Source organism: Sceloporus undulatus, chromosome 5, assembly GCF_019175285.1.
Source record: "Sceloporus undulatus isolate JIND9_A2432 ecotype Alabama chromosome 5, SceUnd_v1.1, whole genome shotgun sequence".
Taxonomy (NCBI): Eukaryota; Metazoa; Chordata; class Lepidosauria; order Squamata; family Phrynosomatidae; genus Sceloporus; species Sceloporus undulatus.
Genome location: NC_056526.1, coordinates 58,962,385 through 58,978,358, shown reverse-complemented (window position 1 = coordinate 58,978,358; position 15,974 = coordinate 58,962,385). Strand labels below are relative to the sequence as shown.

At 38.3% G+C, this 15,974-nt stretch overlaps 1 protein-coding gene across 4 annotated transcripts in view; it reads left to right on the top strand.

Moving 5' to 3' along the window:
* Positions 1-14,918, top strand: part of TBC1D30 (TBC1 domain family member 30) — a 61,571-nt gene extending 46,653 nt beyond the window's left edge. For 2 of the 4 annotated variants that reach the window (XM_042470020.1, XM_042470022.1), the window contains 6 exons: positions 822-927; positions 5,128-5,234; positions 6,475-6,614; positions 7,508-7,714; positions 8,096-8,152; positions 10,506-14,918. In XM_042470020.1, coding sequence (XP_042325954.1) covers positions 822-927; positions 5,128-5,234; positions 6,475-6,614; positions 7,508-7,714; positions 8,096-8,152; positions 10,506-11,293 — 1,405 coding nt within the window. In that variant the 3' untranslated portion in view covers positions 11,294-14,918. The remainder of the gene's footprint in view (positions 1-821; positions 928-5,127; positions 5,235-6,474; positions 6,615-7,507; positions 7,715-8,095; positions 8,153-10,505) is intronic. The other 2 variants (XM_042470021.1, XM_042470023.1) reach the window with 1 other exon arrangement.
* Positions 14,919-15,974: the final 1,056 nt, after the last annotated feature.

Sequence of the window (15,974 nt, the reverse complement as noted above, 5' to 3'; positions counted from 1 at the left end):
AAAGATTAATCAAATGCTGTCTAAGAAAAACAAACTACACCAAGATTAGAAAGGGGTGGGAATAAACATTCTCTTGTGAGAAGGAAAAGGATGAAGATTACAAAAGCAATTTCCCCCCTGAATTGGAGCTATGTAAATATTAAAGAACACTTTTTAAAAGATCTATATTGGTGGAGGAAACATAACGGCTGATGCTTTCCCCTTTTGAGATTTTCCAGGAATGTCATTTACTTGCATGCTGCTTGATAACAGGTGCTTCCTTTTTAGATGACGAGAGTATATAAAAATTCATGATGACATTGACAGGCTCCATGGGCATTTTAGAAATCACTGAATGGGAAAAAGGACAAATAGTTGCCTTCCCCCACTTAAGGTTTTGGTCCTAATAAAACATTTGGCAACACTTTGCACCACATTTCCTTCACTCTCTGTTCTGGAATTACTTCCTTCCCTTAGAATGGTTGATTAGTTTGATCAAAGCTCACAGCAGATGAAGTCCAGTTGAGAGTTGCTATAGTTCATGGAGACAGAACAGAAACAAAAGACCCTAAAAGAGTATTTTGTTGGATTATATATTCTCTTGAAAATTACATAGCATGCTGCTGACACATATATAAATACAGTTTACTGTCTTGTTCTCTGAGTAAAGCTATTTTTGAATACTTGCCCTTCTCTAATGTTGAGCCTTTTATACTGAATTTATTTTTCTTCTTATGGTAGATAAGGTATATATCTTATGGTAGATAAGGTATATATATAAGATATATATTCAGATAATTAAATAGCGTTTAGATAATGTAAACATCTTTGTTATGATGCAGGCAGATTGATTGTTGTGAAACTGCCGATGAATTCTATGGCACCATGGGCAAGTTGACTCAAGAAATGCTGGAAGACAATCTCATTGATAGCAATGAACTTATGCAGGTTAGTGTCTATATAAACATTTGTGGTTATACGGAAGTACAATTGTAGTGGGATAATCTTAGTCCAGTTGGGCATCTGTTCTCCTTATATATACGCATATAAAACACCATAGTGAAATACTGTAGCTTAGTGGCAGAGCACATACTTGGCATTCCAATGGCCTCAGGTTCAACTCATCATCATATAGAACTGAGAAGTTGTTAAAAGTCAGAGACATAGCCATGTTAGTTAGTTTCAAAGGTGCTACAAGATCTCTTTGCATGCTGATATTCCAGACTAACATGGCTATGTCTCTGAATTCTAACAACTTCTCAGTTCTATATGATGATGTCATGAGTTGAACTTGAGGCCATTGGAATGCAAAGCATGTGCTCTACCACTAAGCTACAGTCTTTCCCCATAGAATTTTAAAATATATATTAGGGGAACCTATGTCCAACTGGACTTCAGCATAAGCTTTTGTAGACTTCATCCATGCACCTGAGGGACCAGGTCTAGGAAAGCTTATGCTTCAACATCTTTTACTCATCTAGTCTCAAAGGCACTATAAGATACCTTTGCATACTGAGAAAGTTGTTGCTGTTCTTGTTAATTGACGTCAGGTTGGCTTTGACTTATGGTGACCCTATGAGTGAAAGCCCTTCACAGTCCTGCTGAGGTCTTGCAAACTTAGGACTGGCTTTGCCAACTGAGTAATGTAATTTTCCTCTTTCCCTATTGCCTTCTACTGTTATCAATCATTATTGAGTTTTCTAATGTTGATAACAAGTCAAGATGTCTCATGATACAGCCAAAGTGCAATAGCCTTGGTTTGGTCATACTGGCTTCTAGGAGACATTCAAGCTTGATTTGCTCTAGGACCCATTCATTTATCTTGTTGGCAATCCATGGTATCTGTAGAACTCTACTTCATCACCACAATTCCAAGGAGCTGGTTCTGTTCCTGTTGGTTTTCTTCACAGTCCAGCTTTAATAACCATACACAAAAATCAAACACTACTGGAAAAGTTTCCTGTTTAAAACCCAGGTGACATGCTGCTAGTTGGTGTAGATAATACTGGGTTAAGATGGAACAGGGTTGACAGTATCCTATGTTCAAAATAGTAATTTTAAAGAAACCTTACAGATGTTCTCAAGTACACACTCATATTTTATTGAAGCATAGTGTTATTAGTAGTATAATTCATCCTTGTGTAGCCTGCTTTCTATATAGCTTTGGCAAACACATTAAAGTCATGAAAGGAACCTTATGAATAATGCATCTCTATTGTTCTTTTAAAATAAAATGTGGTGAGTGCCTACATTTCTCTCAAAATAGGATTTACAATTTTTCAAATGTCAGTTTGTATATTGAAATGGCTGTGTTGAATGTCAGGCTTAAACTACGGCCTATTCTATTATGAATTACATTTTAGTGGTTGGTTTGATGTGTAAAGCCAAGATACAGTATTAGTCACAATAAAGCTGATCCATTTTACATAAGTCAGAAATGCAAACAGACATGTAATTTTTCCAGAACCTGGAAGTTACGTTTCGGGAGGACAGTGCCAAAATTTTCTCAGACAACATAGTCACTGGCTTTTATAGCGGGAGGAATCTATGAGCTGTAGTCCAAAAAAGTAACATTGGCCTGATACAGACAGCCAAAATAAAGCTGCTCCAGTCTGGAGCGTGGCTTTGGTGCAACTTCTGGACTCTTAGGACGCATGCATCATTGAAACACCATACCTCCACTGTGACTCGAAGCAGCTTTATTTTGGCTGTCTGTAACAGGCCAGTGTCACACTCATTTATCATACGTAATAGAAGAATAACTTGATGATGTATGGTGGTCCACTGCAATTAATGAACCTCCTGTTCTTACTGCTTTAGTAGGACTGCAAAAAATGAGAGCACATTTAATCCCATGGTAGGCCACAATCTGTGGTTAATCATAGTTGGTAATAAATGTGGGCCTGATGTAGAGAACAGAAACATATATTGTGTCCTTTGAATGCATCATCTTGTGCTTTTTTCATACAAAGGAGCAATTGCTACTTGGTTGCTTCTTTTGATAAATGTGTTTTTTACAGAATATTAGAATTTTGAAGATATTATGGACAATGAGTGATTTCCATGTTTAGTTATACAATCAGAAAGAAAGTGGGACTTTTGTATAACCTCTTTCACAGGTAGTCAGCAACACAGAGAGAAATGTAGTGGTACTATAACGGTTCTCTGAAGATGCCAGCCACAGATGCTGGTGAAACGTCAGGAAGAAACTCTTCTAGAACATGGCCACATAGCCCGAAAAACCCACAAAAAAACTATGAATGACGGCCATGAAAGCCTTCGGCTCCGCATTGTTTCAATAGACACTGTGTGAAACAGATTGCCATTGACATTTAAAGTATAAATTACAGTATTTTCAAGTTTTCATGGAGTGCTTTCCCCCAAGGAATGGACTGTAGTGTAATCAAACTCCATTAAGGGGGAAGCTGTGCTGATGCTGTTTTGTCTGTAATTCTCATTCCCACAATCTTGTGCAGCATCTTTTCTGGGGGTGGGTGGGTATTTTTCAAGCTTGTACGCACAAAATGGAAAACAAAATTATGTTGGAAGAGTCCTGACTGACCCAAGCACAAGCATCAGAAGTGCTTGATGTTTAATTGCTTATCCTTGACAACATGAGATTTCCTTCTCTCTTCTTCAGACAAGTAGAGGATATATTTCTACTGCAGCTTTTGTGCCTTAAGCACAGACCAAGCACATTCACTCACTACTTACTTGTTCAGAAATATATCATAAATGAGAGAGACCTCGGTTAGTGTAGAATGCATTCAGGATCAGTTCTCTTTTGCAGAACACCCCTAGGTCTTCAGGACCTTAGCTTAGTCTGTAACTCAGCATGCAGGGATTTATTCTAGTCAAACTAGATGTAGGATCTCAGCCATCCAATTTCATTTAGATTTTTGATGGGATGTTTTTTTGTAGTCCATGTAGCTCCTAGAAAGTTCCTGGGGCATAAAACTGGCTTCTGGGTCACCACAATTGTCCATCCCTTCTGTACTGAAATACATGAAGTAATGGTAAATACAAAGACTGCTTTAGAACATATGCAAGACCCTTTCTTTCCATAATTAGTGCATTCATAATTAGCTTCTGTGGACTTGTATTAGCTTGTGGGAGGTTATCTTTGCTTGCATGCTTGTAACTTGGAAAAGGAAGATCTATAATTTTGTGCCTGTAACTTTTGATGCTATAAAGGCAAACCATGCTGGTAAGAGATTGTACAGCTGAATATTGACAACCTGTATTTATTTTGTTCCTTGGGGGCTTGAGAAAGTTTTGGGTGCACAGAAAGAGAGATTTGAGGCCATATGTGGCCCAAAGACTGCCCTTTCCTTATCACTGTTCACCACTCAGTGTTCACCATTATTCACCACCACTGAGAAGGCTTTTAATTCAGTTTTTAAAAACATTTTTCTTTCTTAGATTTGCATGCCATGTAGTCCCAGAATAAATGAATTATCTAAAACTGGCTGCAATTTTAAAAACTACTGAATGCACATTAACAGCTTTGCTGTGATTATGCCACAGTTGGAAGATAATTTGAGAATCCTCAATTGTATAATACGTTTTAAAGATAGATATTGATAAATGCCAGGATTTGGTGAACTTTTGCTTGACTTGGGTTTTTTGAAACAGGGGCTTCAGCTAATATTGGGAAGTAGCCATATTGATGTTTTCCCTAAAATAAAATAAATGATAAAGTATATATCCAGAAACATAGGTTGCCTGTGGCCTGTTTCTTTAAAAGGGAAGCCAGATTGTTAAGGGAAACCTAAAGCACTGAGAAGTAAGATAGAAGTACTTCACCTTGTAGTGCCAAGTGACTTGACATAAACATGTTCTCTGCCTTACAAAGCACATGGCTACAAATGTCAGTGACTGTATATTCACACCTGTTTCATTCTCTGCATTCTAAGATTCCTAATATCTTTTCTGGCTGTTTTAGCCGTTATATTTCTTGTGAGTCATCCTTTGCCTTTCTTGCATATCTCTTGCATTGTAAAAGCTAAATATTTCAATATTTCCTTTCAGGAAATGCATTATCTAATCCTAAAAGTACGAGACAGCCTTCCTACATTTGAGTTTGGCATGAAAAGTTGTTTTAAAGGCACTGCTTTGAATCCATGTTTCTTTTCTTTTCCTTCTCAGACTGTTTATTCCATGGCCCAGTTCCCTTTCCCACAGCTAGCAGAATTAAGGGAGAAATACACATACAATATTACTCCTTTTCCTGCCTCAGTAAAATCAAATTCAGGGTAAGTCTTTTCTTTCTTTGCTGTACTCTTGTAATATAATAAAAATAACAGGCAAATACACTAAAGGACCAAATAGATATGTTCAGTGTGGGGTGGCAAAATTTTTCCTGTTGCCTGAGGTGGGAATCAAAGTGCTGCTTCCCATTGTATCACATTCAGAGATGTTCCCCATTCCTAATGAGAAAAGGAAGATAGTACAGTGGTGGCACTCAGCAGCCCAAGAAGAACATGGCAAGGCACCAGTGCTTTTAAAAAGAGCCACTGTGAGGTTGTTCACTCTTTCTTGAATTGGAGGTTGCTGTGGGCAACTCAGTTCACTGCCTGTGTAGGGTTGGATTTTGGACAGGTCTTCACCCAGCAGCACAAACAGTATCTACACTCAGCTGTGGGTCAAGAACTAGCTGTTCTGGAAACAAAACAGCACTGAGCTGTCTCCCTTTCCCCTTTACCAAAATGAAGCTGAGCATCAGCTAATGGTGGAAAGTGGATGGCTGAGTGGGTGGATATGGTAGCAGGCAAGAGCAGAGAATTGAAAAATAGATGCAGAGTGAGAGTGGAACGAGCTGTCATGCTGAAGAGAGAGATGAAACAGACTAAACCAACCTGAAGGTGGAGGAGTTAGAAAGAGCTAGTGCTTTCTGGGACTGAAGCCACTTCTTGACAGCTCATCTCCCAAGCCCTCTGCAGTAAAGCCACCCTTTTTGTTTCCATGGGGATCCATTTGAGATCCCTGAATAGTTGATTTGTGTAGAGGGAAGAGGGAAGGATGAACTATATTTCAGCTTATATGCCTCTATTCATGTTAAGTATGTTGCTTCCTCTTGGCAGACTTAACTGCAGCCGTGCTGCCTTCCCAGAGAGGAAGATGATGGTGGCATAATAGGGGACTGGCAAAGGTAGACTTTAGCAGCAATGTGAGGGGCTCAGGGAACGTATGGGAGCTGGAGTCATCTCCACTTCTTACTTCATCCATCTGGGGAGGATAGATGGCTCTGAACAAGGAGGTTCTTGGCTCTGAACAGCTGCAGCTGTCCAGAGTGACAAAAAACCTAGCAGGCCTGGGAGAGAAGTGGCAAATTTGCTGCCTCTTGCTCCTTGCCCATGAAGAAATTGTCTCGTCTAGGCTAATGGCAGGGCCGGCCCTGGATAACTGTACATATCTGACTCTGTTGAACTCTTCAGTTCATTACAGCTACATTTATTAAACAGAGTTATGTGTCTGTATGCTTTTCTTTTTCAGGCGACTGGGGAAAGTTAGAGATAGTGATGAAGAGAATGAGCTTGATGAGGAGGATTCTATAGCTAATGTCATTGGTTGCCTTGGGCCATTCAGTGGTTTTTTGGCTCCAGAACTACAAAAGTATCAAAAGCATTTCAAAGGTAACTACTGGAAACATTTCAATCTTGTTGTGGGAGACTCTTGGTTCCATTGGTTCATTCCTCAACAACATTTGAAAACTTGGGAGATACATGGGTAGGGAAAATGGCATGGGCTAATAATTGACATTCCACATATCTTCCTCTGCACAAATGTTGGCCATGCTTAATGTAATCAAATACTCAAAGGAAAAGCTATGCAGTTTGGTGGCCCGTAACAGAGAAACAGAGAGGTAAATGTTGAAGCTCATACACAAATTCTTTGATATTGCTTATAGAATAATAAAGTGGAATCCCATATCCAATATAATATGCAGATAACTAGGGATGTCAAAGGATACTAGTATGTCCTATCAAGAAGGCAGTGAACTTGCACATTTTTTTCACATTGTAGCACATTCACCCCCCCAAAAAAAAAATTTGCACAAAACAGAACAAAAACATTTTGTGAAGAATGCAAATGTTTTCTGTGCAAAAATGTCAAAGGTTTGCACCAAAACCAAAAGTTTTTTTAAACCAGCATGTTTTTTTACAAAAACGTCCCATAGTGTAAAAAATTCTTACAAATGACTGAGCAGTGATGTGACATTTTTCTCTTCCTTATCTATATTCCCCTTTCATCTGCTTGGTTGCTGTCCTGTATATGTATATATTGTAACCATATAGGTTTTTCCCCCCTGTGTGGAGCGCTAAGTACTAAGTAGTGTGTTCATGTTTAATGCATTTTAGTTCTAGGCATCTGCTGCAGGACCTTTAAGATTTCTAATCTTATATAATTGAAAGGAAATGTAAGGGTTATCTAAATTGGCTAATTTTTAAAGGATTGTCTGAGGTGGAATCCACTGTTATTGGATTACATTCTGATGGGTTTCCCATATTTCTCCTCCTGTTTATAGAAAATAATGAGGAGCAGACTTTAGGATCTAGTAACATTGCAGAACTAAGTCCTGGAGCAATAGATGCCTGTCGAAGTGAATACCACGCAGTCTTTAACAGCATGATGATGGAACGTATGACCACAGACATTAATGCACTGAAAAGACAGTATTCCCGAATAAAGAAGAAACAACAGCAGCAGGTTCATCAGGTGTACATCAAAGCAGGTAGTGGCTTATTTGGTTTATTCTTTCAGGGCAAGATTGCATTAATTATATTAATTATATTTTTTCAAGATGGATACAAGATGGCACTAATTATATTAGGTTTAAGAATCACGCAGAATTCCCATTGTATTTGGAGTTTCCAGTGTTTTCACTCCTGGTTGTTGTGGCTAGGGCTTCTGTGGCTTACAGTCCAACAACATTTGGAGGGCCACATGATTCCCATCCTTGAACTATATGTATAAATTGTGTTTGCATATATTTACTTATATAGAAAAAGAAGAAGAAAGAAGAATGATGAGGAGTAACTGGAAAGAGGTCATTTGACTAAAACAAGTGTGGCACTTATAGAAATGATTGTGATCTTTGTTTTTCTTTTGTCAGGGTCTGAAGATGAAGACCCTGGGCTATTGTTAAATCCCAGGGACCAGCTGAATAATGGTATTTAAAGATATCTGTGCTAACTTGGGTGTACAACTTTGGTTTTATTGATTTCACTAACATCTGAGGCATCCTTGGATTTGTGATTAAACCTTATAAATTGCCCATTGGCTAGGCCATGTTTTTGACTTAGAAGTGCAAACAAATTATGCTAAATTAGTGTAGAAACAACTTTGGTCTAAATTTTCCTGCTATACAGACATGCATACCCATATACATATGAGTCTCTACTGATTTGTACTCTTTGTGGTATTATTATCTATGGGATGTACAATCTATGGAGACTGCACTTTCTCTTTGTTGCTAGAGAAATGCCTAGCTACCTAAAGTGGTGTCATAGGCCAATTCTGATGTGAATGAATTTCCAGGACATTAGGTCCCATTTCTTAGAAGGGAAATAAATATGTCTTGAAACACAGTTGATCAAGTCTGCAATTACAAGACAACTGTGCTGCCAAGATTAAAATGAAAAAGGCTTTCATTTCCCAGGATTGCCATAGGTCCTTCTCATAAATTTTAACCTCTTGGTTGACATTCTCTATCATTGGATGTGGTGATGGTATTAAATTGGTGAATGCTCACTGTATAAGGGTAAGTCTTCATGCAATTGTTTGATTATGGAAAATTTTGTGTAGATGGTATGAAGGAGAAACAAGAGGCAGAACTGAGCATGGTAGTGGCATGATATAATTGGGAAAGCAGATACTAATCATTAGTAATTTCTTCTTTCTATAGTGTCCTCTAAAATATTAATTATTTAAATTATTAATTAATTTACCATTTTATGTTTATAATTTCATATTCTTACCTGTTTTTCACTGCATTGAAAACAATCATGGGTTCCTTTGGGATGTATATTCTTTCTTTTTTTTTTTTAGTGCATGTTGCAGTATTTTTGGGATGAGTCACAGAATATTTATACAGTCACCCCGCCGTTTTCGTGGACTTGAAGTCCATGACTCGATGATTCACAGAGGGGCAAGCCCCATTGGCTAAAATGGTGTGCACGGTCATTCAAGCCAATGGGGCCAGAATATGTGTGAGTTTCTGTTTTCGTGGTGTGTGTGCCCGGAACAGATCCCCCATGAAAACAGAGGGGTGATTGTATTAGTCACATTTCCTTCATCTTTCCTCCTGCAGAAGGTGGGATTTCCTCTTTGGAGGAAAGGTGGAATAAGTCTGTTAACTCTAAAGAGCTCAAAGTGGTGTATAGAACTCTCTTCCTCCTGCTTTACCTTCACAACAACCCTAAGAAGTAGGTCAGGCTAAGAAAGAGTATCTAGCCCATGGCCTCACCCAAACATTGAATTTCATGGCATAGCGGAATCCAGAACTGGATTTAGTGACAATTGGATCTTCCAAGGCCCAGTCCAATTTTCTAACCAATGTACTACATTGGCTATCATGCTGCCATATATATTTTTGGAGCATTGTGTCAGGCTAACTAAGCTGTATCTGAGCTACATCTCAGTGACCTAGCAGGTGCCTTGCATGTAAAAGGTCCTAGATTGAACCAGTGGCATTTTCAGATAAGGCTGAGAAATACCCCAGTTTGAAAGCTGCTGCCAGTCTGTGCAGACAGTACTAAGCTAGATGGACCATTAGAAAGAAGAAGCTTCGTAATGTATCAGATACTTTCACTTTAAAAATAAACTGATCTTATTTTTAATTTGGCTTTCTTGGTTCTGAATCAAATGTAAAGTAAAACAGATTTCTATTGCTTTGTTGTTTATTGAATGCTCTATCTTGCATATTCATGCTTTACTAAAAACAAACTAATGAACAACAAACTTATAAACAAAACCCTGTCTAGCCTGTCCTTAAACCTGGTTATTATTTTCAATTAATAAAAGAGGATATAGGAGAAGTTCATACTGTAATCTTTTGTTCAATTTTAGCTTTGAGGACCCAGTGCATAGTAATCCGAATTACTCCTCCCAACAGTTGTTTCTGTGTATGCATACAAATTTGTGTGTGTGCATCAGAAACTGAGTTAGCTTATTTTTCATTATGTTTATTTGCCTCATATCTTTCAATAGAACAGCTCATTTTCTACTGGGCCCTTTCAATGTGTGGGTGTGTGTATGTGCCTTCAAGCCACCTACAGACCTAGAGTGACACCATGAGTTTTCATAGGGCTTTTCTTAGGCAAGGAATACTTAGAGGTGGTTTTGCCAGTTCCTTCCTCTGAAATATAGCCTACAGCACCTGGTATTCCTTGGTGGTCTCCCATGTAAGTACTAACCAGAGATGACCCTGCTCAGTTTCCAAGATCAGATGGGATCTGGTGCCTTTGGGATATTTAGGTAAAGGCTCCTTTCAATAGTATCTTTTAAATGTTTGTTTTCTTCAGATAAAGGGCCAGTTACCAGTCTTCTGCCTTCTCAAGTGAACCATTCTCCAGTGATCAATCATCTTCTACTAGGAAAGAAGATCAAGCCAACAAATAGGTCTGCCAAAAACGCTATTATTCATATTCCAAATCATGCAGGAGGCAAGATGTCACCTGGCCCGCATGAAGATCTGAAGACAAAGCTCAACTCTCCCTGGCGCACTCACATTAGGGTACATCGGAAGAACATGGCAAGAGCCAAAGGCCAGCTGGGCTATGGGGATACTATAGGACTAATAGAAGAGCAGAGTGAGGGTGGGAATACTAAGAGTGTCAGTGCAAAAGAGGAGGCTCCAAGCAAACCAGAATCTGTAGAAGGAGAAGGAAATGATTCAGATGCTGGCATTACCAGGGAAGCCGATGGGCAATCTCCTGAACCAACGTACAAAGATGCCAATACCAGTTCAAACATATCAGCAGTTCAGCTGAAGCTAGAAGCACTGGAACTTACCCAAAACAACAATGATGACATTGACTCCAGGCCAAGTCTGTACTGTCAGACACACTCCTCTGAATTACCGAGTTCACCCAAAGACAATGGCACAGTAGCAAAATCCCCTGAAGGCAGCACTCCCAAGTCACAAGTCTTTAGTCCTTTCCCTAATGTCAAGCCACTTAGAAAATCAGCTGCAGCCAGGAATCTAGGATTGTATGGTCCAACTGAAAGAACCCCAGCTGTTCACTTTCCACAAATGAGCAGAAGCTTTAACAAGCCTACAAATGGTAACAGTGGTTCTAAAAGACGATGATGCATATATTTCACTTCATTTATATTGTTATTGGCATTATCACTGCTGTTTTAATTTTATGGTATGTGTCTATGGGTCCAAAGGGATTAATATATAATTTATTTCATTGAAATTATGGTGATCAATGTCATAAATCTTTGTTTTTCTATAATATAGAATAGTGAAAGTATATGGTGACACATTCCGTTTTCATGGTTAAAAAAAATAAAATAAATTGACTTGCAGCATGGCAAATGTTTCTGTCTCTGCTCAGTTCTGCCAGTCATTCAAATGATATTTGTAGAGCGGATTTCCTTCAGTTTTGTTCAGCATTTTGGGAAGACTACCACCATGTTATGCCAAGTGATTAATTAGTTGATCCTCCTAGCTGCCTAGAACAGAACTGTGCATCAGCCTTTCACACAGATTAAAATATCACTAATATATTTGAACAAATGACATACTAGCAGGGTTTCAGGGTTTAGACTGTTGTTTCTTTTAATAGTTTCTATAATACAGCAGTCTATATCAGATTAAAAATAATGTGTTTAATATTTATCATGGCTTGACTGAACGTTGACCTCTAGTGAGTTGTGAGACAGTAGGAATAGATACTTACTGTAAATCTGGAAAATTTAAATTTACAATTCCTGGCAGCATTTGATGTTAAAGAGAAATCTACATATCTTCAGTCCAGTTCAGTTCAGTGGGCCTTATCTCCATGTAAGTGAATATATTGTGGCCTTGATAGTTTTTGTAAAGTGACTAACATTTAAAATGTTTAGCACTTTTAATCTCTGATCTGTTAGGTTCCCAGTTAAGCAAGACTCATGGCTATGTCCTTATGATATGAGATCACTGTCTATGTATTTTCTAACTTTTTTACAATGAAGATTTGTAGCAGCTTCCGCAAGATTATGTTCTCTCTGTCAGCATCTGAAGTGAGCAAACAAACTGGGAAATCATGGCTGAAGTTTTTACTGTGCTGTGTTGTTGAACTTGACAGACATCATGAAATGTGGATCCCATTCCCTTCATTTGCATTTTAGAAAAACAGATAGAAGAATATGGTACCTTTGTTCCCACCTGCCAAGGTACTATGAGAATAATTTACAATCCTACCTACAAAAAATCTACAAGGCTGTGCAATACTGTTTCAGTGTTCAAGAATTAATGGACAGTGGGGTTGGATGAAGTGACAAAGGTTTTGGAAAGCTGTTACTTTGCTGATACAATTCTGTATTTTTAAAAATAATCATAAACATAATGCTAATACTTCACAGTATGGGTGTGAAGACAAATGTGAAGGCTGTTAGAACTATGCAAAGTTAAGTGCAATAAAAGTAATATGTGCTGCCATGACAACAATTGTCAATAGAAGAGAATCTCTCTCTGTTCAGAATAGTTTTATTCTGAACCTTAAACCTATGTGCATAAGAAAGGAAGGTGCTTAAAGAACAAAAGATGATGACTCAGTCCTCCTCCAGTATCAGTTTGTGGCTATTTCTGGTGCAAAAGAGTTTCCTAGTGTACATAATCTTCCACAAGCTTTGGGTACAAGATGAGTATCTTTCATCGTACAATCTACAGTTGATTAAAAAGGTGATCTGAACCTTGTCTGCATAGGCTATTATGATGATACACCAAATGTGATTACAGATATGTAATTGCAGAGAGCATGCACAAATTATTGAAATACTAGCATATTTTAAAAAAATGACCAAGATCCAATGCACTTAATTTTTAGAGAATTTTACACTTGTGATTCCTGAATTGAAATCTGCATGCGGCATGTCAAAACTTTTCTGAATCTAGAGAAGGTTTAAAAGTAATTTGTAGTATGGCATCAGGGCCTGCTTTTGACAAGAAAGGCTCCAGAGTGTGTGGACTTCTCTGGTATAGATCTTTGGATCTCTGTTACTTCTTTTAATATTTAGTAGAATTTTCAAGAACAGCTATTCTCCATATACTATATACCATATTTAAAATTATTACATTTGGTGCTTGAAGCACACTGACCTAAAGTTAAATTTGTATTCTTCTGTTCATTTTAAACTTTAATATATTGCTGCTCAAACATTACACATAAGACCAAATATCTAAAAGTGTTATGTTTTTTCAGTATATGTATTTCCATAACAAATTTGTTCCTATTCTTAATGGAGTAACTAAGGTGGTTAAATGAAAACAAAGGAGTTGAAATTAATCTCTAAGACTTGACAGCAAACATTCTTCCTATTAATAGTTGTGAAAATGTTTTATTTGTCTGTTCCCACACCCACTGAAATGTTTTGGAAAGCTATTCTTTTTTGGGAACTGCTTTGTTACATGCACAGTGAAGTCAGTGATTATGTGCAATACTGTTTGGGCAGTAGAATTCTCTCTACACATGAACACTCAAAGAGGAAATGCTAAATCGGGCCCAGTGTCTCTAACTGTATCATAATGTCTTAGGTGGGTTTGGGCCCATCATTTTGGCCATCTGAGTGATGCTGGTATGAAACTTGAGCAAATTACCAGGATTGCACGCCTTATATGGTGTGTTTTAAGATACTTCAGTGTTAAATTTGGTGTCTTATGGGTTTCTTCTTTGATGTATACCATACACTGTAGATATTATCATACATTATAAATATATACAGGTTGTGTAAAACTGTGTTTTGGAGCAGTTTGTCTTTCTGTGTGTGTGAATATAGTTGTTAGTGTTATTAAAATATATCAATACCTCCATACCTAGTTTAGAAATTCCCTATTCCCAAAATGGACTCAAAGCCCATTCCATTCCTTGGAAGTGAGAAGGTCACTTAGCTATAGATGCTCCATTCTGTGTTTACACATAAAGATGAGGAAGGGAGCTTCCTCACTGATTTATAACAGTTAATTACATTCCTTGATTACATGCCTTCTTTTAAGTGACAAACTCTCTGATGCAAACAACCCAAAGTCCCTGTTGAATGAATTTCACAAACATTAAACTAGTTGTCTGCTATGATAAAGGGACCAGAACAAAGACAGTCTGAAAGTGTTGATAGATGACAGATAGACAGGATGTGCTTTGTACTAAGTTTTTAAAATTCCTCTGAATGCCTACATGAGGAAAACAAGTTGCAAAGGGGTATATAAAGTGGGCTCTGAAATAATTTCTTTGTCTCAGCTTGGACTTCACAAAGTGCATCTTTTTCTGCTGCAGAAATAAACCTCTATTTTTACTCCTTGCTCCAAATTGCTTTTGCTAATTTGGACCAATCTGCTAGGCAGTGAACCTTATTCTTGCGACAGTTTAGCAACCCACCTACAAAGACTTCCTTAGCTTGGACTTCATCAAATCACCTTCCCAACGACAACTCAGGTGTCAATGGGTGAATTCACCTACAAGGGGTAGTTGAAAGGAGGGGTGAACCAGTTGAGCTGATAAAGGATGGGTCCTTCACAGAGTAAAGTACTTTTTATTTTCCTGGGATTTTCTTCTTGGGTGAGAATTTGGAGTGTGTGCATGTACATGTACATGTATGTGTATGTTCTTCCTTTTGGGGTACAGAAGCTTGCCCATTGAGAGTGCACTCAGTAGGCGTGAATAGGGACTCTGTGTGTGAGGCCATTTTTCAGCTGGACCTACCAGACCAACACTACATAGAACCCAGATAGATAGAAAGGGTAATTTGATGAGTGTGTGGAAGGTGTTTGCTCCAGTGAACCTGAGAACCCTTTAGGGCTTGACTCAGACCTTGAGAAAATGTTCCTGTGTGAAAGTTTTTGTCCCTTTGTAATGCCAGGTAGGCTGGACTGAATGGGTTCTGGCAAAATTAAGCTTCCCCAGGAAAGTGGCCCCCTGAAATGTGTACTTGAGAATTGGGAATCATTATAATGGAGGAAAGGACTAGAGAAAGGCATTTGGTTACAACTTGTAATACAGAGCAGCCCTTCCTAACTAAGGCCTCATTATAAACAAAGAACCAGCCATGGGTCATTTGAGCTCAAGAAATTAAAAGCCTTGCATGCACCTTACTCCAGAAAGTTTCTGACTAAGCAGGCCTGAACTACTGATTGACTTGGCAGAGGCAGTCTCAAAATTTAGCAAACTACAAATGTTAGTAGCACCCGAAATTGCAAAGCTGCAGCAGTCTCGTACCTGGTGGAAGATTTCTTCCATGACATTCAGCACAACAGTCCACCATATCCCATTTTAGGTCCAAATGCACCCCCCCCCCCAGACCAATAGCAGCTCTCCCCACAGAATCCAGAAACATCCACTGGAGTGCCAATGTCCACCTCTGCCTTTTTATTCAGATCTGGCAATGTCATCCTTAGGCTTGAGTGATTTTCAAAATATATAATATGTTGAGTTGATCCGTTTTCTTCCACTTAGGCAGGCGCTTCCAAATTCCAGTATTTCTAACCAGCATGTATAATGAACAAATTTATGCTTGTTTGTCCTATGGAGCTTCATAACAGGGCTGTTGAAATGATTTCCATGGTCACCTAAGCATGAAAAAATTCCAGTAAGATTAGTCATTTGTGCAACTTGCTCAGACAATCATCTAACGTGTATTGGATGACAAAATGAATCATCCTATATTTTAACAAGTTGCTTTGACCAGTACTGAAGTGTACTTTGTTATGTTAATTAAAGCATGGACTGTATTATTTATTCAATCATCCAATGTGTGAATCACTGTATAGGTGAAGTGCTCATGACAATACT